Below are 23,699 nucleotides of genomic sequence, written 5' to 3'. Positions count from 1 at the left end.
TTAGCTTGGCTATGATTTGAGTCGCGTCGCTCCCTCTAACACACACACACACATATACCAACATTCTAAAACATTTTGCAACAGGAATTATGTTGTACGTTTCATTAAAGCCTGTATTTTTTTCTTTCCTTACATGTACGCCACTCTGTACTCTTTGCTTTGATTTTCTTATTTCTACAGCTAAGCAAGCTATTTCTCTTTTGTTTTCTTTACTATAATTCTTGGTTTGAGTGATGAAACATATATTTCATACAATATATAGTGAAAGTTTTGTCATTAATTTATTCCCAGACCTTTTTTAATATTTTTTTATTATTATTTTCAGGGAAACTAGTCTCTTTGAATGTTTTAAGATTAAAAAAACTTATATTTTGTTGTTATGTAACTTCATAGTTCAGTCTTTGTGTACTAATGCAGAAGAATCATCTCCAGAAATAGAAACAATAAAAGGGGGAAAAATTAAAAAGTTAAGTATGAACATCGTATTTTTTATTAATTTCGTTATTATTCTACATTTTCCCCCATACGTTTTTATTTGTATCCATCCCAAATTATTTAAATTAAATGATTTTACTACAGCGACGAGTCTTAAGGTGGTTGTAAAAACATTTTTAACTGAACACTATGCAGATGCTTAGTGTGGTTTTTTAAAATTCTTTCTTTACTATTTTCAATAAAATAGTTTCATTTCCAGCTTCAAAAGCAAATCTATACTTTGTGGAGCACATTAGAGAAGAAGTATATATGGTTTTAACGTATTTTTTTGTTCCGTGATGAAACTGCAGCGAAGTTTTTCGATTTGTATTCAGAATCATCCCGTATATTTGTTTGTAAATCGGGAGTCATCCATAAACATTTATAGGTTGATAACTTATATTGCAAGTGTATTAACATTACAAAATAACCTCTGTAACGAAAAAAATTCGTGTGTTCTCATGTTGCAAATATACTTACAATACGAAACTTGGACACCAAATCTTATGACATTTATTTAAAATAATGCAGAGCGTGATAAATATACGAAAATTGTGTTTTCAACTACATGTCTTGACGCGATTTCTCACATAGTTTCTACAACCACCTTTATAATTCGCTGTCGGACCAGCTATGTTGAGTATCGAATAATTCAATTTGCAGAGCGAAAATTTGAACTATGTAATGAAACGACTATGATAAAAGCGAAAAATACTTGGGAAAAATATAAACGAAACCCCGGCTTTGGGCATGATTTCAGACGAGGAATGTAATTAGAACTCTCCCATCTTGTTTCAATTCACCAAACAGTTGATACTATAACGTTTCCTCTTTACTTCGTGAACTTCGGTTCGAGCCATTCGCCTCAGGTGGCAGCACTGTGGTTTCACATTTCCGTTCCATGCAACTTCCCCGTTCCACTCACAGAATACCGAGAGCTGAGATGTTTAAACATCAAAATTATCCTTTGCGATGTAAAACAGGCGAGCGCCTTACTCGCTTCTGGGAATAGTCGTGTGTTGTAAAATAAGAGCCTTACATTACTAACTTGTATTTTTCCTCCTCCACCTTGCGAGTGTCCGCAGGTCTAAATGAGTTGCCCCTAACGCGACACCCGAACACGACGCAGCACGGTCGCTGATTCCTTCGGGGAACCACCCTCTGCGCCAGAGAAGCCTACCTCTGACCTCACCGCCTTTTCGTGCTTCTGATTTAGCGCCACCCCAGCGCGTCGGCCAACCGAAACTTTCCTCGTTTTTGCCGCGCGCCGTGCCGCAGATAATTTTTATTTTCTCTCTCCCCTTCTGTTTCCCCAGCAAACAACCCCCTCTCCTCCGACGCCCACCGTGTACGGGCATTAGCCCCACCTGCATTCATGGGGCTGTCTGTGCCCCCTGTGACCGGGTTAGTTATGCCCTTCCTTCAAACTTCTGGGCATGATGAAAACTTATTTGAACCCCGCCTCCATACCCTGGATTTTAATTTACTTTGAATTTCACAATTTTTTTTACGTTACACTTGTATGTCCAAAAAGAATGTTCCAGTTATAAAATTTAATAGTATGAACTTCAAGCATTGTAGAGTTTTGGTTCTAGGTCACAGTTAAAGAGTAACTAATATATTTAGATAAGCGTATGCGCGAATACTGCTCTGTTTTCTCGCGTGCAGCGCGAAAGACTGGCTCTTTCCCCAATTAGTATAGGGTGAACCTGTAAACTTTATTTGGCAACATAGTGGAGCCCTTTTCCATTGGAATCTCTTTGTACGAGAGTGGCTGAACGTCGAAGCCCCTGACCGTTGGATTGGTCGTAATTGTCGAGACGACAGAGTTCTTTTTCGCTGGCCTCCACGTTCACCTGACGTAACGCCATGCGATTTTATTTTGCTTTGAGGCTTTATAAAAGATCGTGTCTACATTTCGTCGCTACCTTGTGATTTTCCAGAGCTGGGCACAGTATTGAAGAGGGTATTTATTGCTTCCATTACTCCGAACGTGTTAACCAAAGTGTGCGAAGAATTGGACGGAATTGGCGGAATGTGTGCCGCATTACTAAAGGTTCACATTTGAACATTTGTAAAAATCTATGTTAGTTTACCTTCAATTTGATGTATGATTTGTTGTAAAATGTCTAAATTCAACGATTATAATGTACCATTGAAACTGGGAAATAATTTAATGGACACACTGTAATAAATGTCTAGACAGCACACTGACGCGTCTTTACCAGCCCGTCTGTGCTGATATTTACATTTTATTTTCAAGTTATTATCTGTGGCATCTATGCATTTAATATTTTACATCAGCTGTTTTTCACTGATTTTCCATGTGTACTGGTATTGAAAATTTGTTGTCCGTTCTATAGGATTTTCTATGAAAAGACCTACAGTTACACTAGAAATGGTGTGTGTCTATAATCATGTTTGAAGTCAATATTTCCCATTTCAAGAATAATTCGAAATACGTAATAAATATAAAATAATGTTGGATAAACATTGATATGTTGACCATATACCATTATTCGTGTCTGATATTAAGTAGTGAACGACGGAATCGACTTATTTTGATTCGCTACGTCAATTGGACATTAAAAAGTTAATATAAAAAAGAAATTTTATGTATGTAAGACGGTATTTTGCTACAGCTTCATTCAGCCTCCTTGTATGTAAAATAACAGTTATGTAGGTCCCTTGAGGCAAAGAAAAATGGTTTTAAAACTTTTAATATACAATATTTTTAAATTATTTTGAAAGAGATTTTGTCATTTTGGTAATAAGTAAGTTTAAAGCTTATTTGCACAATTTCGGACGGATATTTATTCCCTGTTGAGACACAATAATAACAATAACAATAATAATAATGAGTGTCTTAAACTTTGGACCTCGGCCTTAAAAACAGTGAATGTAAAGGTATTTGCCTGGTTCCATTCCTTATCTGATCGATTCCCGTAGGGATAAGAGCTTTTCTTTTCCGTTATTTTCTGCCGACAATCTCGCAACCCTGCCGCTTCCTGCTGATCCCACTGCCAAGCCCTCTTCCGCGACAGAAAAAAAAAAAGGGGGAGCTTGCGATTTTGGTGGGAAAGTTTCAGAACAAGTAGTACGTAACAAGGTGGAGGGAGGAGAGAGAGAGACGCTTGTTCTGAAGTTTTAGGGGTAGGGGAAGGAAGAAGGTTCAGTAAACGACCTACGGATTTATCCTCCGGAACTTTCCGATTCTTCGCGCGTGAAGTTCAAGAGGTATAGCTTCATCCCAGGGTCTTCTCGATCCCACGCGCCACCAACCGAAAACGTTTTAAAGCGACAGCTGGGTACGAACACGTTGCGCACACGTTTTTTTTCTGCCCAATATCTCACATAATTTATTCACTAACTATCGTTATCAATACGTGCACTAAATTGCAAGTTACATTAGAGCTTCCCAGAACAACGAAATACGGACATTCAGCAGAAATACGTAATATGTGGTATATTTAATAAGCAAAAACAAGTAGCTACAATATATTTGCAGTTATGATCTTCGAAATTTTATAGTTAACAATTGTTATTACTTCCTTGGGCTATTTAAAGCTCACGCTTTTATGCCATTAGGCTAATCGGAAGGTGGCGTACCTAATCGCACAATCGCAAGCGACACACACACACACATCCGCATGAATTATCCAGAATACCATATCGTGCCAAATTTGACGCTACGACCATCTGCACTGTGGAGGAAGACGTCGCCTCGTAATTTAGGCCCGAGCCCTTACCAGTTCCTTGAGCACGCTACTGGTACATTTGTGTTTTGACGTTTCGTTGACATTCAAGTCGTTTGGGAAATTGTGGACAGAAATGAAGAATGAGGGAATTAATAATATAATGGATGAATTATTAAATCGTCTCGTTGATATCGAGGGCATTAGAGACGATCGAAAAGTGTAAGTGAGATCATAATTTAATCATTGTCGGAATGAGGGTTGATAGACGGGAGTATCCCGAGAAGATTTAACTTTTCCCAAAAAACGTCGCAACTGTTTTGCCATATGAAACCTACTGTGTTCGTCGGTGTTGTCGTCGTTGAGTTGTCCATAATATCTGTTTATCTTCATCGTTGTGTTTATATATTTGCTGCGTTGTCCAGGTTTTATTGTCTGCCTGCATATACTGTTTTTGTTCAAAATGTTTCGTCGTTGTAAAATTTTTTTCATGACTAAATTCATTTCACGGAATTCTTGTGCTGTTTGATATTTTTCTGTATGAGTGTGATCTTCTGCTGTCGTCGATGTGTTGTCCATAATATACCTGTTTAGGCATATTGTTGGGTTTATCTGTTTGACGTATCTGATTTAGGCAGGTTTTTCTGTGTGTTTATGTTTTCCTTTTTATTTCTTCATTTGAGTTCTTGTATTTATTCCATGAGAAACATCGCAAAACTGCAATACCGTATGTTCAAGGAATTATATTAAATTGGAGCTTCAGCCGGCTCATAGCAATGTCCGCTACGTTTCCAACTTTCAGAGAAGCTGGTGATTCCACCCCGCCGGGATTCGAGCCACGGGTCGACTAGGTGAGAGGCGACCACCGCGGATTGGGGAAGGAATCGACCATAGCAGCATTGGCTGGAGGGACTTCCGGACCGAGATCCCCACCCGGGCGCTCTGGATGCGAGTGTTCTGCCCTGCCACACTTCTACTCTACACTATAGTATGCCCGTAAAATAATGCCCCGGTTATAAAATTTAATAGTATCGACTGTAAGCGTTGTAGAGTTTTGATTCAAGGTCACAATTAAATGGTAACTCAAAAAGTTTTTCATAACCGCATGCACGAGTGAGTATTGCTTTGCTGTTTTAACGTTTGCAGCGCCACCTACGCATGGCGACTCCTCCTGAGCGGAAAAAGGTTTTTTGTGTCACGCTATTAACTAAGAGTGAATCTGTAATTTCAGCCCTCCCCATAACAATCTCTTTGTACGAGAGTGGTTGAACTTCTAATTCCCTGATTGGTCGTAATGGTCGAGACGACGGAGCTCTTTTTCGCTGGCTTCCACGTTCACATGACACAACGCAATGTATTTTTTTTTCCTTTGGGGCTTTATAAAAGATCGTGTCCACTTCCGTCGCTAACTAATGATTTTTCAGAGTTGAGACACAGAATTGAAGAGGCTATTGCTTCCATTACTCCAAACATGTTATCCAAAGTATAGAATGAATTGGACTTTAGGTTGGTTGAGTGTGCCGCATAGCTAAAGGTGCACATATTGATTATTCGTAAGAAAAACTATGTTAGTTTACCTTCAACTGGATGTACGATTTGTGTAGATAGTCTAAATTAAACTGTTATGGGGCGTTCTTTTGTGGACACCCTGTACTTGAGGTTGAGCCATTTAGAAGAGCTGTGTTGCAAAAGAAGTTTCTGGCAGGGGCGCAAATCTGTAGGATTCACAAGGGACCAACACAAGTCGTCTCAGAATAGGATGCTTGCATGTTGTATACTTCCCACATTTTGACTTATTTGCATGCAATAAACAGCAAACGTAAAAATATACAGAAAGTTTTCCATAAGGCACAGTTCTGACGTTTATGTTATCAACCCCGTTTCACAGTCACGATTTTGCGAGCGCAGGAAGGTCCTGTCAGTGAGAAGTTTCTTAATTCCCTCTGCCCCCCCCCCCTTCCCGGATCAATGTACATATATGGCAGCAGGCATATTCATGGTTAAGAAATCAACTGATATGGGAGACAGTTGAGTTCTCTACCTTGAAGATGCCTCCTGCAATGCAGAGAGAAACGTCTGGTACAATACACCTCTTCGAAGGGATTTAACCTCGAGATTCGAAATAGATTATCATAAAACAGCCACGACAGCTGTTGTAATGTAGTAAGCACACACTAATCGGAAATACCACACCTGACTGTAATTATGTGTTTAAAGATTCAAAACTGATGAAATGTTTACGTTTGCTGTTGTTAATATATTTATTTAATAACTCGTCAAGATCTTAACATTTTGCATGGTGTTTTTCATGACAAATATAATTTATCTGCAGATAAAAATATTTTAAGTTGCTTCAATTTCTTATTATATATTTTCCACTGTAACATCTTAGCTCTCTTGATACGGAATTTGATTGGAATAATTTTATGAATGGAATGGAAATGTGTAAACAACGGTGCTGCCATCTATGGAGGATGGCGCTAAATAAAGGGAACCATTATAGTATTAATTTTTTAATGATTTTTTTAACAATATAGGCAGTATTTTAATAAAACATTTTTCGAAAATCAGGTCAAAAGCCGGTGTTTATTATTTTTTCAAGTCTTTTTCGCTCTTATCGGAGCCGTTTCATCATACGTAGAGTATAAATTTTCTATTTGCTAATCAAATGATTCGATATTCAATAGTCGACGTAGATGCATCAGCAGCGAAATTCTAGCGGATTCTGGTGATTCGCTTCAAGAAATGTAGTGTATATATTTATCACGCCGGGGATTATTTTAAAGGAATTCTGCGTCGGTTTCTTGCCAGAGTTTCGTGACACAAGTGTATTTGCGACACGGGAACACGCGACTTTGTCTTGTCGCCGAGGTTGCGGCGAGTACTTAAGGACTCGCCATGGTGACGCGCTGTTCGCAGCTGCCTGAACAGCGCCGACGTCATCAAGGTGTTCGCCGGGCGGGACGAGGAGGAGGAGGCGGAGGACGACGGCCGGCGGCGGGTCGTGGCCTTCCTCTGCAACGAGGCGGCCGGCGTGGAGGTGCTGTCCACGGGGCAACACCTGCACGTGCTGTTCGTGGCCAACTCGCAGCAGCCCGGCCGCGGCTTCAAGGCCGCCTACCAGTTCCAGCCCGCCTCCGGAGGTGCGCCTCCAGCTGCCGAGACTCACACTCCAACTGCTGAGACTCACACTCCCACTGCCGAGACTTACACTCCAACTGCCGAGACTGACACTCCAACTGCCGAGACTGACACTCCAACTGCCGAGACTGACACTCCAACTGCCGAGACTGACACTCCAACTGCCGAGACTGACACTCCAACTGCCGAGACTCACACTCCCACTGCCGAGACTGACACTCCAACTGCCGAGACTGACACTCCAACTGCCGAGACTTAAGACTCCCACTGCCGAGACTTACACTACAACTGCCGAGACTGACACTCCAACTGCCGAGACTGACACTCCAACTGCCGAGACTTAAGACTCCCACTGCCGAGACTTACACTCCAACTGCCGAGACTGACACTCCAACTGCCGAGACTGACACTCCAACTGCCGAGACTGACACTCCAACTGCCGAGACTTACACTCCAACTGCCGAGACTGACACTCCAACTGCCGAGACTGACACTCCAACTGCCGAGACTTAAGACTCCCACTGCCGAGACTTACACTACAACTGCCGAGACTGACACTCCAACTGCCGAGACTTACACTCCAACTGCCGAGACTTAAGACTCCCACTGCCGAGACTTACACTCCAACTGCCGAGACTTACACTCCAACTGCCGAGACTGACACTCCAACTGCCGAGACTGACACTCCAACTGCCGAGACTGACACTCCAACTGCCGAGACTGACACTCCAACTGCCGAGACTGACACTCCAACTGCCGAGACTGACACTCCAACTGCCGAGACTTAAGACTCCCACTGCCGAGACTTACACTCCAACTGCCGAGACTGACAATCCAACTGCCGAGACTGACACTCCAACTGCCGAGACTGACACTCCAACTGCCGAGACTTACACTCCATCTGCCGAGACTTACATTCCAACTGCCGAGACTCCCACTCCAACTGCCGAGACTGACACTCCAACTGCCGAGACTGACACTCCAACTGCCGGGACTCACACTCAAACTGCCGAGACTCACACTCAAACTGCCGAGACTGACACTCCGACTGCCGAGACTGACACTCCAACTGCCGAGACTGACACTCCAACTGCCGAGACTGACACTCCAACTGCCGAGACTGACACTCCAACTGCCGAGACTGACACTCCAACTGCCGGGACTCACACTCAAACTGCCGAGACTCACACTCAAACTGCCGAGACTGACACTCCGACTGCCGAGACTGACACTCCGACTGCCGAGACTGACACTCCGACTGCCGAGACTGACACTCCAACTGCCGAGACTGACACTCCAACTGCCGAGACTGACACTCCAACTGCCGGGACTCACACTCAAACTGCCGAGACTCAAACTCAAACTGCCGAGACTGACACTCCGACTGCCGAGACTGACACTCCGACTGCCGAGACTGACACTCCGACTGCCGAGACTGACACTCCGACTGCCGAGACTGACACTCCAACTGCCGAGACTGACACTCCAACTGCCGAGACTGACACTCCAACTGCCGGGACTCACACTCAAACTGCCGAGACTGACACTCCGACTGCCGAGACTGACACTCCAACTGCCGAGACTGACACTCCAACTGTCGAGACTGACACTCCAACTGCCGGGACTCACACTCAAACTGCCGAGACTCACACTCAAACTGCCGAGACTGACACTCCGACTGCCGAGACTGACACTCCGACTGCCGAGACTGACACTCCGACTGCCGAGACTGACACTCCGACTGCCGAGACTGACACTCCAACTGCCGAGACTTATCCTCCAACAGCCGAGACTTACACTCCAACTGCCGAGACTTACACACCAACTGCCGAGACTGACACCGGAGCTTCTTTGGCCGCGTCTTTCAATGACACTGATTCAGATTCAGATCATTTATTCACACATAGGACAATACTCAGGTTAAATACCTTTTTAAATGCGCATCCCACCCGTACAACGCTTTTCCAAGCACAAATCTTTCATGTTGTTTAGGGTAAAAAAAAACATTCAAAAAACTTTAGCATAAATATATACAGCATAGAAGTATTTACATTATAATTATATATATAATTCCGACAGCCCAAATATAACACCGAAACTAGCTAATTAGTTCAGTGCGAATCATTCTTTATATGATAATTCGAAAAGAACGTAAGTACTGGGAACAAATTGTTCGTCTCTTTAAAGAATGTTATCTGTGATAAAAAAAATATAAATATAGACATGAGCACTGTGTTTAAAATTAAACACGATATACGCAATATCAATACCAACACTATTACAAAACAAAACAAGCTCTTCGAGTGATTCATTGGGGGCATAAATGACTGTTAGTGCTGTTAAAGAGGATGGCATTTCAGAGAGTACTTAATACGAGGTTGAGGTTTGTCCTTATAAATTTTGTATTCAGCGAGCATTGCAACCAGAGGGTTATGATTATGGAAGGAAATGTGGAAAATCTTGACAGCGACGTGAAATGTCTCCGCAACGGATATCCGAGAATCATACGTAGTCCGGCGTTAACGATGGAAGTTACTGAGTGGCAGCAGGTACTCGAGATATATGCCCAAGTGGCAACATCATACAGATGCACTGGCCACACATAAATTCTGTAAAAAAAAAATTAATAATGCAATGTTTTCGCGAAACATGTGAAACATTCTGACACGAAAAAAGTACAGAGAATAGGTACTTGGCCAAACATATATAACGAGAGCACTATGCTATATACGTTTCTGGGCTCTTTTTCTTTCTCCTTTTTGTACGATTTGTCCCCCGTCCAAAAACAATATAACTGAGATAAGTAGATGAACGAAAAAATAAGAAAGAGAGTGCTTGCATGCGCATGTTTCTGGAAATTTAGGTATCACAAACAGTCATCTGTGAATGCCTTGAATTTTATATTTATTACCAGCGCGCTTGCGTTCATCATTGTTCAACCAGCAGCGTAGAGAGCGCTGTTGAGACAATCCGTACATTTCCTGCATAGATAGCACTACCTGTTATGAATGTAACATTTTGTTAATAATTTGGCGTTTTCCAAATGGCAGAATTGTTTGAAGAAACAGTAGCATGCACAATTTTTTCTTTATTGTGTGAGTATTTCAACAGTGAATAATATTTATTGTTAAATAATCATTATTATAAAACTTTATTATATCTCTCTTTATCTCTCTTTATCTGTCTCTCGCTCTCTTTCGTTTTACCCCTCACGATATAGGTACTTACGAGTCGAGGTTTTAATTGCCAAAGAAGTTTCACTTATATCACATGTACTAAGTAACACGCGTCTTTTAAGTAGTTTTGGGCCCACCCGATATATAGTATAATTCATAATATATTACTAGCATACCTATATTGATGCATAAGTTATTATCACGTAAACAATGTATGTATTGGATGTACCAAGCCGGCCAAATTAATCTTTATTTTGGTAGCCACTTATTTTGTGGTCGGACTTACTAGCAATTTTACATCTCCTTCTAATTTATATATATATATAACATGCTTTTTGTTTAACTAAAAACAGCATTAAGTGTTTTTAGCACAGTTTAAATATCTGTTACCTAGCAATTAGTTGTCAATAAGTTAAATTAACATGATAAACCCAACATTTTGGATAGGAACCTCCCGTCCGAGTTTTTTTTTTTTTTTTGCTAGAAGTTATGGGCCCACCCGACAGATAACGTCACACGTCGCGAAAACATGGCTTTTAATTTCCACTGCAAGAGTCGCACTTCTGCACCTCCCTCCGTGTGTTATGGTGGGCAACGCGACTCTTCGGCCGATATTCCAAGCTACAAACAAATAAGCGTTTAAGGTCGAATATGCTACACCTGTACTCTAACTGTATTCCTAGTGCACGATAGGACACGGCCAGCCTCTTATTCTTAGGGCACCGATTTTGATGTTGTATCCGTTGCCCATTTGTTGCCCAAACATCCGCGCGTGCGCAGAGTTCACTTCTTTGGTGATTTCTTCGAGATAGCGGACCTGCATCTGGCGCCATTAATTCGTGTAGAGTAATTTTTGTGATAGTCGGGAGATGTACCAAGCTGGCCGGTGTGCCAAATGAAACTTCATTAAGCTAAATTATCCTAGAATACATTTTGTACACAAGAAAAAATCGCGAAATTAAAAGTACTTTAGAAAATTTGAATGGCCATTATAGTTTTGTGCGATGGTGCCGTAACAATTGTATCGATAATTGCAAAACACCCGCTAAAAAGCGTTGAAACCAGATTCTACCTCCGTGCAGGGCACCGTTTAATAAAACTGTTGTCGATTTGTTTCCTTACTGGGATTCGGTTTGAACACGTTCTGGAATACGACCCCTGAATTAGGTTACGGTTGTGTTCCACCAAGACAGTGCTTATTCTCTACATTGACCGAACGTCTTAGAATACCGCCCTTTGTGCTGTGGTCACAACAGCGCGACACCAAGACAACAGCGTTTTTGCTTAGGCTGCGTTTCACGCGCCATGTGGAATTTTTCAATTTTCTCATTTAGGTATCATATTGGTTAAGGTCTATTTCTGTAAATTTACAGTATAACTGGCTTGCATCTGTTGTGCTGTCCCAAATATTTTCAACTGATATTTACTTAGTTAAATATAATGAGTGTAAAAATGTACGCAAATGAAAACAATTATGAAGACTTAAGCAAATTTATAGACTCATTATATTGTACTTGGTGACTATATGTTGAAAGTATTGGTGATATAACAATAAGTTCAAAAGAGGTTTATCGTTAAAATTACATAAATAGCCTTGAGAATTGAAAAATCAACATGGCGTGTGAAACTCCGCCTTAAAAATGCAATTTTTAACATCATGACAAAGAGAAACAAACAACTAGATATAAATTATTTCATGCCATTACATTCCCAACTCATATGCGACAGCCGTCGATGTTTACAAGTTTGTTCAAACTGACCTGTTTGAGAAATATTTGTGTTACCTAAGTTAAAAATTTATTCCGATCAAATCATTGTACTTGAAATATTCACTAGGTTTCCCAAACACGTTTAGTAAATAAACAACACCTTAACGAAAACGAAAAATAATTTTATAAACAATGAACCAGTTTAGACAAAATTTGATGACCAAATGATCACTCTCAGGTCGGTAAGTAATACCGCGCCTACAACACGATGGAATTAAAGGGGCAAAAATTATTAGGAAAGTCTGTAGCGTCCGCCATTTTGGTCGCGCTAACATCGCAGATGTCGTACTTGATTGTTTGTGGAGTGGTATTGTAGTTATCTATCTACTATCCACTCTCTGAAATGGTATCACTCTGGATGTTGCTGCAGTATGTACCTATCTATCACTGTATATCTATCAAAATAGACTTGGACTACTTTGTAGTAAAGGGTATGTTGTTATTGTGAGAAATATAGTAATTAGTATATAAATAGTACTGTGAAGTGATCCATTCATTAACTTTGGTGATATTTCGTATTATTAAATTTATAAACTTAGTATTAAACATCTAAAGATCGGACAAAACTCTATGGTTTTAATGTACTCTATTTTCTTTAATAACATAAAACACATAAAATTAACTACAAACATCCACAATATATTTTTAAACTCTGCTAACTTGAATATATTTACAAGAATTAAAAATAATATTATATATTCGTGTTATCTAGTAAACAATACTTTCCACGCTAATATAATAAGAAAATATTTATTTCCTAACTAACAATTATGGCTGTGCTCTGTATTTTAAAAGTTCAAAGGTAATTAAAAATTGTTCATGAATCGATTCAAATAAAAAGAGCTTGATATATTTTCTTATTTCTCTGGGTTCAAGCAAAAATAATTATGAAAATTTAATGCTTAGTCGGTTAGAAGCCGAGGTCTCTTAATCACAGTTCATGACTTGTGGATTTAGCTTTTAACTATTTCAGGCCTAATTGCTTATTAAAGCTTTCTGAATGATATAATTAGATTCAATCTGTCGAAAATAGTTGTATTTTGTCAATTGGTAAACAGTTAAACGCCGCCAGAATATACCAAAACGTCTATGGGCATTTACAAAATCAACCGTATATTTTTTTTTTTACACTTTAATATCTTCGGAGTAATACTTATGCCGCACGAACTAAATATCAGAAATACTTTCAGGCTCTTTTGGCTTTGAACTTAAACATATGTCTAGAATATCTATAGGCCATAAAATGAAAGTATCCAAATTACATCCATCATTCCTTAATAATGGTAGAAGAGCCTTTTTTTTTAATCTCTACTTACTGGTTCACCCTCACATAATTTTAAAACAATTCCAGCCAATAAAATACAAGTTGAATAGTGCGCCAAACAAGCTGACAACCAATCTTGTTGCTTAGCTTAGTTGGAGGCTAAAATGGTTTTACATTCCACAGCTAGCACAATGTCATCTCTAAAATACAATCTAATGCTATTTGTATAATAACAATGAACACATAGCTGTTATTATACACAGATAAAATATAACAAAACATGACACTAAAAGAAAATGCATAGATATACAGCTCCAAAGAGGTATGTATCACAAGTCTGTAGTGCAGAAATGTATTCGTTTTCTCGATGCCGTTGAAATAAAATATTAATAGTAAAGTTTCATCAAGCATCTGTACCTATGTAACAGTACAGTTGGAAAAAATAAAAATTAATCTAAATCGTGCCAATTGCATCGCACCCTTTGTCCAGCGCGTCCAATCACGCTCTACACATCTCTGACGTCAGTACTACAAAATTTACGGACGTGATAGACTTTTCACTTTGATAGTTTTTTTTTTCCCCCTCTATTGTCATCGCATCACTGGAGAGACTTTACTGAAACCAACATAAGAATTTGGATATCTGTTAATTACTTTCACGTAGAATGTTTTTCGTGAATAAATATCACATCTGGATTACACATATAAGTACATATACACAGTAAAAGGTCGGTTAAAACCAACATGTAAACATTGGCTGGATGAATGGTTTTACCCATTACTGGAAGACGCGAGCTCAGGTAACGCCACAGTGTTGACAGGCGTGACGTCCCTATGCCTGGCGGGGCAGGGTGGATTCCGCGATGGTTTGGCATTGCCTTCCGCGGGATGAAGGTGAAAGGGACACCGGTCACGAACCCAGGGAGAAGGTTCGACCGGGTATCGACCCTGGGGCCTCTTGGCCCACAAGTAGACACGCTAGCCACTGGACCCAGTGGGCGGACGGATGTAGTGTACGTGATGAAAATGAACATTTCAAGGGAAATGTTCGATCAAGTTATTTTTTTCTGTTCGTCGCGCCGATAAAGAAAACCACGTGTTCGCAATACGGCGATGTCGCGCTATTGTGGTTCCAGCGACAGCGCCGAAACTACTCACGTATCTCGATGTCGGTTGAGATTCGCGTCGAAATGTTCGCGCACAGAGGCTAGAAGCGACGTCACCTCCAGGAATACGAGATTCGAACCGCTCGACTACTAACTCAATGCTCATAAATTACAATTCTCGCCACATGGACGGCCGGGAATCAAACCCATTAGTAGCGGATACAGATTTTTTTTTTCGCGTTGAAGAAGGATTTAAAAAGGGGGGAGGGGGGTGAAAAAATTTGAGCTAGTCTTTGAAAACTCGCCAGAAAAGTGTAACTTCTATTCTCGGTAACGAGAAAATGCACGTTTTCTAATGTTGCTAACACATAATACGAAACTCGGACACGAAATTCAACTTATAATCATTTGAAATAATGCCGGGTGTGATAAATATCCGCATATTATGTTTTGAACTACATTTATTTCCGCTAATCACACGTAGTTTTTGCACCCGCCACTATAATTCGTTGTCGGAACAGCTACGTTGACTATCGAATCATTCGATTTGCGGAGTGAAATTTTTAAATTATAGGTAGGATAATGAAACGGCTCCTCTTGAAAAATACTTAACTACGGCGTCCGACCTGATTTTTGACAATGAATTTTATTAAGATACTGGCCAACTTTTTAAAATTCACCAAACAGTTAATACTATAAAGTTTCCCGTTGTCTTTGTAAACTTTGGTTTAGCACCATCCTCCACAGATGTCAGCACCGTGGTTACACATTTCCGTTCCATTCACGTAATTACTCCTACCGAATGCCGTGTACCGAGAGATAAGATGTTACACATCAAAAAATAAAGTTTGACGACGGTTATTCTATATAAATTATTTTACTATCGACACTAACACACTGACATATGGGCCTCAGAAGTAGTCGTAGTAGACGCGGCTTCTCACACAGTTGAAATAGCAGGCGTTGTAACAGTTCACCTTGAATCACCCTAAATAACACTTTGCCATCACTGATGTTTAGCGAATTTTTTCCCCAATTCGGGTAGGAAGGGAAAGGGGGGTCATATTCCCCCCCCCCCCCCCATCACTCTCCTCTGATTACGCTATTGGAACCCGTAACCTTTGACACATGAGTCGGGAGTTCCGACCAATGTACCAAACGGACGAGATTATACACCCACACGTGAATATTAAAGAGGGAGATATAAACATACGCCATCTTGGTTTCAACTTTTGGTTTTGCAGTTAATATTTCCTATCCTTTAATTTTCGAATTTTAGCTTCGTCAAAGCATAGTAGGTATAGTGAAATCTCGTTTATAAAAACCCTGTTAATACATAACTCGCATTATACAATTTTTTTTTTCAGCAGTCACTGGAAATTATATAGGAGTTATAGTGCTAGGTAATTTGTTAAGTACAGAAGTTTGATTATTTTGTACTACAAAGTTGATAATATTCCTAGGTTTACAGTTGCACATAGTAAAGGAGGGTTGATACAAATTTCCCAGAACTATGTGAAGAATCAGTGTGACGTTTCATTTATAATAATAATGATAACAATGCTTTGATTCATTAAATTATAGGGAAAAAAACGCTTTGAAATATTATTCTTCATGGAAGTATGTCGAATCTTAGCTTTATTCTTCTGCCTTACTTCATTTAAGTGTGATATAGTAGAATTTTTTCAAACCATAGATGTAACCATCATAAAATTCTAAAATTGTATTTTACAATCGTTAAAAAAAGGTTCTTACTGTGTGGTATAAAATAGGGAGCAAGTTTTAAATTTATTTGAATTTGTTTTATGAATTATATATATTTTGTCATTTTATTTTGTTGAAAGGTGAAAAAATTGTGGTCCTTTCAGGTTTGTATTATTGAGGTTTGACTTTAATTATATTATTAATTGTAATGCGTGAAGTTAATTGTGAATGCCTGCTGCAAATAGTTTCCCCTGTGAAGTCATTGACGTTTAGTTTTTGATTTATTATTTGGAGATTATTTAACTGTAATAGTACTGTCAATGGACATTGTGGTATGATATTTGATAAAAATCGTAATGTCTGATTCATAGCGTAATGAAAACAGTTTTCAATATTAAACGTGAAAAAATTATTTTGGCACGAGAACTTTTTAAACCAATATGGCGTCCTTCCTAAATTATATTTTAACCTTAATGTTCAGCAGCTTTCGTTCAATGGTAGGAGATAAGAACCGAAAATATGCTATATTAGTTTCAAGTTTTATTATGCTGTAAGAATGGTTTAACTTTTGATTATGAAAATTCGCCTTTGGTAGAGTATAAACCACTCATTAAGAGATTTTCAGAGACCATAACATAATATCCATTAACATTAAATTTACAATTTTTGCCATTGCCAAAATGTAATTTATTCAATACTAAACGCAAGCAAATTTGCAAGTTTAACTATTTTTAGCAGCCATTCATTTTTACCTTTAGGCATTACTTTAAATTATGTACTATGATATAGCGGAGCCAAATTTTACTAATCAAACGATATAAAGTTGTAATAGCTGTAAAACTGTTTAGACTATAAACAAACTTTTTAACAAAAAAACCGACTTCATAATAAACAATTCCAACACAAAATAATATGCACTAAAAAGTAAAAAAAATAATTGTGTATTCTTCTACAACTTAATAATCAAATTACTTATTCTACTCATCAATATGTATGTACGATCTATGTGTTTACCACGCAAAAAGGTAGGTAGGTACCAACCCACTTCAAATATAACTCAACACATACCTATGAATAACAAACAATGATCAAAATGTTTTATAGAGTTCTCCTAAGTAAAATGAAATGAAAAATATTAGACTACTTAAAAGTCAATCAAATTATTACGATAATATAATGTAGTTACAATTATTGTTATTTTTGGAGTCGGTGTCAGCCAAGGAAACAAATAAACTAGCATACTTGGCTGACACCGACTCCAAAAATAACAATAATTGTAACTACATTATATTATCGTAATAATTTGATTGACTTTTAAGTAGTCTAATATTTTTCATTTCATTTTGCTTAGGAGAACTCTATAAAACATTTTGATCATTGTTTGTTATTCATAGGTATGTGTTGAGTTATATTTGAAGTGGGTTGGTACCTACCTACCTTCTTGCGTGGTAAACACATAGATCGTACATACATATTGATGAGTAGAATAAGTAATTTGATTATTAAGTTGTAGAAGAATACACAATTATTTTTTTACTTTTTAGTGCATATTATTTTGTGTTGGAATTGTTTATTTTGAAGTCGGTTTTTTTGTTTAAAAGTTTGTTTATTTTTTTCATTTTTAGGGACTCTGAAGTATTATTTATTTTATACTTTTTAATTTAAGTTCGTAAATATAAATACAGGTATGAAATTTTTTTAAACTACCTCTTGAAGTCACGTCTAACCAAATTAAATGAAATTAAAATAACAAACTTAAAAAAAAATGTTGCTATTGCTAATTAGCGCCATGGCAGGCTCCTAAGAATTGAAGAGTTCCGTTACTTTGTCATGGATCCCATGATAAGAACCTAACCAAACTCTCATTAAAATACCCTTGAAGTACGTCTTTTCCAATAAAAAAAAATTATCGAAATCGGTTGGCGTGATATTGAGTTATTCGTCCTTTTGTCGCGCACACATTTAATGAAAATTTAAGACTTATATGGTTTTCTCATGGATGCCATTGTCAGAACTGGACCAAATTTAAATGGGACCACACGGGAAGCACCAGCTTTCAAATGAAAAAAGAATCATCAAAATCGGTTCACCCAGTCGAACGTACTGAGGTAACAAACATAAAAAAAAAACATACAGTCGAATTGATAACCTCCTCTTTTTTTTTTTGAAGTCGGTTAAAAATGGCATTCTCTGTTACGCCCTTTTTACTGAAATTAATTGTGAGTCCAGCCTATGCTCAGTCCCACCCGCCATTATGATTTTTACTCAGATCTTTTGTGAATATATGATTGTAAATCTAGGCCATAGAATTTTATTTGTATATTTAAACTTGCTGGGTAAATAGGTACATAAAATAAACTTCTAGGAAATGGCAATGACGTCATTAGACCTTGAATTATTATTTTCAGTTCCTCCTAATGTGTTGTGAAAATCAGAGTTTGTTCATTCATAATACTTCTTTATATTAGCTTGCGTACGCGTTTCGTGTGTAAACTATGCGTGGTCGATTTAAAGGATTTTTTTAAGTGCATGGCATGATAAAATTTTTAAAAAAACTCAGTTATTTATTCCTCTGGTTTTAACGTGATATTAGCAAGCTGGTCGCAGATACGGATTAATATCTTGGAAAAAAGGGGGGGGGGGGGGAAGTCAGAGAAGGAACAAATAACTGGTCACAATTTCGTAACTAAGCTCTCCCTGGGGAAGGGGGGTAATTTCTTGGAGTTGCGAACCTGTGATGTACGACCTCCAGCAACAGGGGAATTAGTTTCCAGTGGTCCTGTTTGTTTTCGTTCTTCGCGTGTGCTCTGTGCGGCCACCGGGAGGTAGATTTACTTAAAATAACGAGCCCTGCCACCGTCCAGATCTAGACTGCACGCGAGATGTCTCTCTTACCTTTTTTCCCCACTTCGCCATCTACCGCTCAATTTTGTTTTAGTTCTCGCTTTTAAGGGAGTTTTTAGTAATCATACGTTACTATACGTCAATATATTCGTATTTTTACTCGTGACTTTAAATAAATTTATAATATAACCATCCGTATATTATAGTTGCTTTTAATTATTTAATAAATATTTATCTAATGGTTTTGAGATACTTGCGGAATGATTTTTATTTCAAAAATAAAGAAAAAAATTTACAACACATAGGCTACTATAAATTGAAGATTTAAAAATTAAATTTCTGATGAAGAAACATGCATTCATACCTCCGGTTAATTCAAAATTATATAAAAAACTATTTCTTACTCGCAATTCATATAAGGATTTAAATTTAAATTGGCCATTGAGATTTTCAAAGCCATTAAATAACACATTTGAATTCCTACGCGTTTGAAAAATATAGTTTGAAAAATAATTAAAAGAGGTGCCACATTCGTAATACTTTATAAGAGAACTAACAAAATGATACTATATCTTTGACGCCATGTTTGTCCCAAAACACAACATTCCTGGCTATTAAATTAAAGGTATTTTTAAAGTTGCGCTTATATCATGTTATGACTACTCAAGTTGATAAAATGTATTCCAGGATACTTTTACTACCATAAAGATTACTTTGTAAAACCATTACGCTTAGTACATCCCCCAATGTTCGCGAAAGTTAATATATACGGGTGCATGTTGCTACCATGGGTCCGCCATCTTGACGCATTTGGCTCGTTACTATAGCAGTTCCTACGTGCATGCGCATTGTACTTTTAATGTGTTAAATTTCCATTGTGTGATACGCGCATATTTTATTGCATTTCTGGTTCATAATAAAATTTCACCCTCAACGCGCCTAAAGAACGCAGCCGAAAATCATTCCGTCCTGGGGGAAAATGTCAGTTTCAGCGTTGAGACATTTACACGCGACGCTTCTTGTTGTTCGGCTACCCCTAAGAAATCAATAATAGTTCCATCTTGTTGAACAGAAATATAGTTAGGTTATTAAAGGGTACAAAAAATCACCTTTTTTCCCTTAAAATGTATACTTTACCTAAAGTGAAAAGTTCTGCATTCTTTTAAAGAATTCTATGATACAGTTCTTGGCCGTGTTTCGTATTGTAAGTTTATTTGCGACATGAGAACACATGACTTTGCACATTACCATAGCCCCCACAAGGTTGGGGCTGAGTGGGCCCGGGCCCAGCCTTGTTAATTTTTAAATGTTTAACTATTATATTTTTACAAGCTAAAAAAAATGAACATTTTTTATCCAATGAAATTTTATAAGATTTTACACACCTACAGCTAAATTTATTTTTCTGTGACTATTTTAATTTTTTATCTTAGTGTGTGAAATAAATATAAATACTTGCTGTGGTTATTTTAAAGTAAAATAATTTTATAAACAAAGCTTAGTTCGGACTAATAAAATAGTAACCATAATTATAAACAGTATTTTCAGGTTTAATGACATTATAAAAAGAGTGTAGGTAAGAGATAACCATGCAATTATAATGTAGCGCGTGACTGTAAAATTGGGGGGGGGGGGCGTCTCCGATCCTGGGACCAGGGCCCGTAATCGAATGTGGGGGCCATTCACATTACCGAGGTTAGATGCTTACACATTTTTGGTGAGTACTGAAAGACTCACTCGATATATATATTTTTTTAACCAGGGTAAGACCACCGTGTACGAAGAAAAATGAGCCCCTTGAGGTTGGAAAGGGAAGGGGGTGGTTTGTATGGGAAGGGCTGTGCTAGTGTTTCTCTCCGGAGGAACTCCAGACTCGTCTCTACTTGGTATCCACCAGATCCTCTCGTTTCGCCCGATCGGAAGCACAAGGTAAGTAAGGGAAGCATGAAAGAACGAAAGATAAGCCCTTTCCCTCTTCCGCGTTCTCGCGAGTCGATTTTAAAAAGGAAAAAATCAAAATTGGCCGAGGTACGGACGGGTGATAACATGAATTATTCATACCAACAGAAAACACTAAACTCGAACCATATTGATATAATACTGAAAAGTTAACAGAATTTAATTTTTTCCCGTACAATTTCCAGTTAAATATTCCACGTAACAATTTCGTGTTGATTAATGGCTGATAGAAACCTATAAAACATTAATGTTTGGATTCTTACCTAAAATACACGTATTTTTATGCATTGATATCATGCACATCGTGTGTCTACACATATGAAATTCGTAATGAAATCCCCTTCTCAAAATTTGACATGATAATTATCAACATTTTTTTCTGTTTTTAAGGGTGTAGTTACATAAATATAAAAATTAATTTGAAATTTTAAAAAAATGCGTTTATTCTTTAACCATCATCAACACTGAGTGAATAAAATATAAACAAATATTGTAGTGATGACACCAAGAAATTTATTTGGTTCAATTTTTCCTAATGTAGATCCACGTATTTTATTCTAATGAACCTCTTGTAAACCAAGCTAATAAACATATGTCTGTTTTAGTAATTTGTTGAGGACTCCGTCTACCTGGCACACATGCGGTGTGCAGAGATTCCGGACAAATTCACGTGATTTGAAAACTACTCGAGATATCTGAGTAAGGTCTGCTCAAGAAAAACATATAAGAATGCGCTGAGGGTGATTGCGATAACCTGTTTCCGTATTTTGATTTATAACTATAGTTCTATTAGGTTGGAAAATGCTAAAACCCGTGTTCTCAGAATAATTTTTTAGTAATGAATCATCCGGCACAGATTCTTAAAAGCATTCAAGGGACTTGCATTACGTCTTTAACTTCATTTCTCCTCTAAGTAATGTTATGGTTACCACTCTAAATTCCATAGCTTCCCTGTGCACGTCGAGAAGACTGCGCGGAAGTCCACAGCCTTGGAGCTTAGAGGCGACCCCGCGCTAGAAACACCAGTCAGCGTCGTACTTATCATCCCGCATAACGAACACAGATACACGCCCCTGACTAGGCGGGCCCACTAAGTCTCAACTGCATTGTGTTCTGAACGAAAGCTCTGTTCCGTTGCTTACACGATAAATCTTTTGTTCTATATCATATATATTATGATCCAATAGATGCATTAAAAAATATGCACGTTGGTAACTGCATAAAAGCCTTAACGCATTTCAATAAGTTAGCTGTTAATAACATATGCATATTTTTTTATGTTTAAAATGTAGCTCATGTTTTATTCGAATCGTAAAAAAAATTATTCCATTATTTAGCACAATACAATAAAATATTGTGCCGTTAATTTGTAAATTCGACACAATATATTTTAAATTTTTATTATGATTTTAAATTTTTGTGTAGAAATTTTATTTGCCCTACTATAGTGTAATTTTAATTTGTTAGTCCGGTGTACTCCTCTGAGTTAAACTTTGTCTCAGTGCTCTGGAGCCCCTTTCCCATCGGCGTATCGGATATTCTGCTGGCCTAATCACTGACTGGCAGACCGCTTACCATTTCCCCCGCCTTCAGTCACGCCTCAAGCCTGTAATATTATTTCCCTTCGTGACCCTAACTGCCTAAGCAAGCCTGTAGCTTGCAGGCGACCAGTTCGCAGAGACGAGCTGAGATTCGCCTTTTTCATCACGTCGTAGTGTTATATTCGCCCCTCTGTAGCCACGACGGGGCGTAGTTTCCCACCAACGTTGCATTTTACCCCCACCTCCCCCCCTTCTCAGTTCCAAGTAAGACCAATGACCGGTCGTAACCCCCTGGGGACCGGTGACCGTTCTCTAGGTCTGCCGCGCAAAAACGAAGGCGCCAGAACTGACAGCAAACACTACCTAGCGACTAAGTCGCGAACTTCTCCGCTTGCCTACCCTCTAAGGCACCAGAGAGCAGCACCGCTCTCCCTTGAGTTATATAGACGCCAGGCGCGAGTCGATTCTTAACTCAGCCTCCTCCGATAGAGTTCTCTACGGTCGCCCAGTGTGGCCAACTTCAAGACTCCTGCTAGAGTTTTTTTTCCGCCCGTATTCGGGCAAGTTCGGTATTTTTCGGCGGCCCAGACACCCCCCCTTTCCACCTGTTAGCGCCGGCGGCTCTTTTAATTACGAAACGCGGACTGCTGCGACACACAGATCAACTCGCGTCGCGGCTGCAGACAGACCTCCATCGCGAATCGGCTAGATTTCATCCGACCGTTAACGAATATGTAGTCGCCTTGTATAAGGGATGCTATCCCTCAAGTCCATTTTAGTAGATTAGTCTGTCTGCATAGTTTAGTTATTTGCCTTGGAAATTTTTCTCTTTGAAATTTATTATTATGAAGAAATCATCCGCGTCCTGCCACGCGATTCGCGAGCTCCAGAGCCTGGCTGACTCCACGACTGCAGCGTGCTGGGCAACTCCCCTGTTTTGGTGAGTGATAATTCGCGAACCCTCCTTTTTCCCTTTAAATTTGTTTTCCGGGCATTTTCTGCCCCATAGACTGCCTGTATACCAGT

General features: G+C 38.7%; 1 protein-coding gene across 1 annotated transcript in view; it reads left to right on the top strand.

Moving 5' to 3' along the window:
* Nucleotides 1–23,699, top strand: part of LOC134534704 (suppressor of lurcher protein 1-like) — a 360,907-nt gene that overhangs the window by 233,982 nt on the left and 103,226 nt on the right. The window contains exon 8 of the mRNA XM_063373180.1: nt 7,089–7,312. Coding sequence (XP_063229250.1) covers nt 7,089–7,312 — 224 coding nt within the window. The remainder of the gene's footprint in view (nt 1–7,088; nt 7,313–23,699) is intronic.

This window comes from Bacillus rossius, chromosome 8, assembly GCF_032445375.1.
Source record: "Bacillus rossius redtenbacheri isolate Brsri chromosome 8, Brsri_v3, whole genome shotgun sequence".
In the NCBI taxonomy this organism is placed as follows: domain Eukaryota; kingdom Metazoa; phylum Arthropoda; class Insecta; order Phasmatodea; family Bacillidae; genus Bacillus; species Bacillus rossius.
This window is presented reverse-complemented; position numbering and strand designations above follow the sequence as displayed.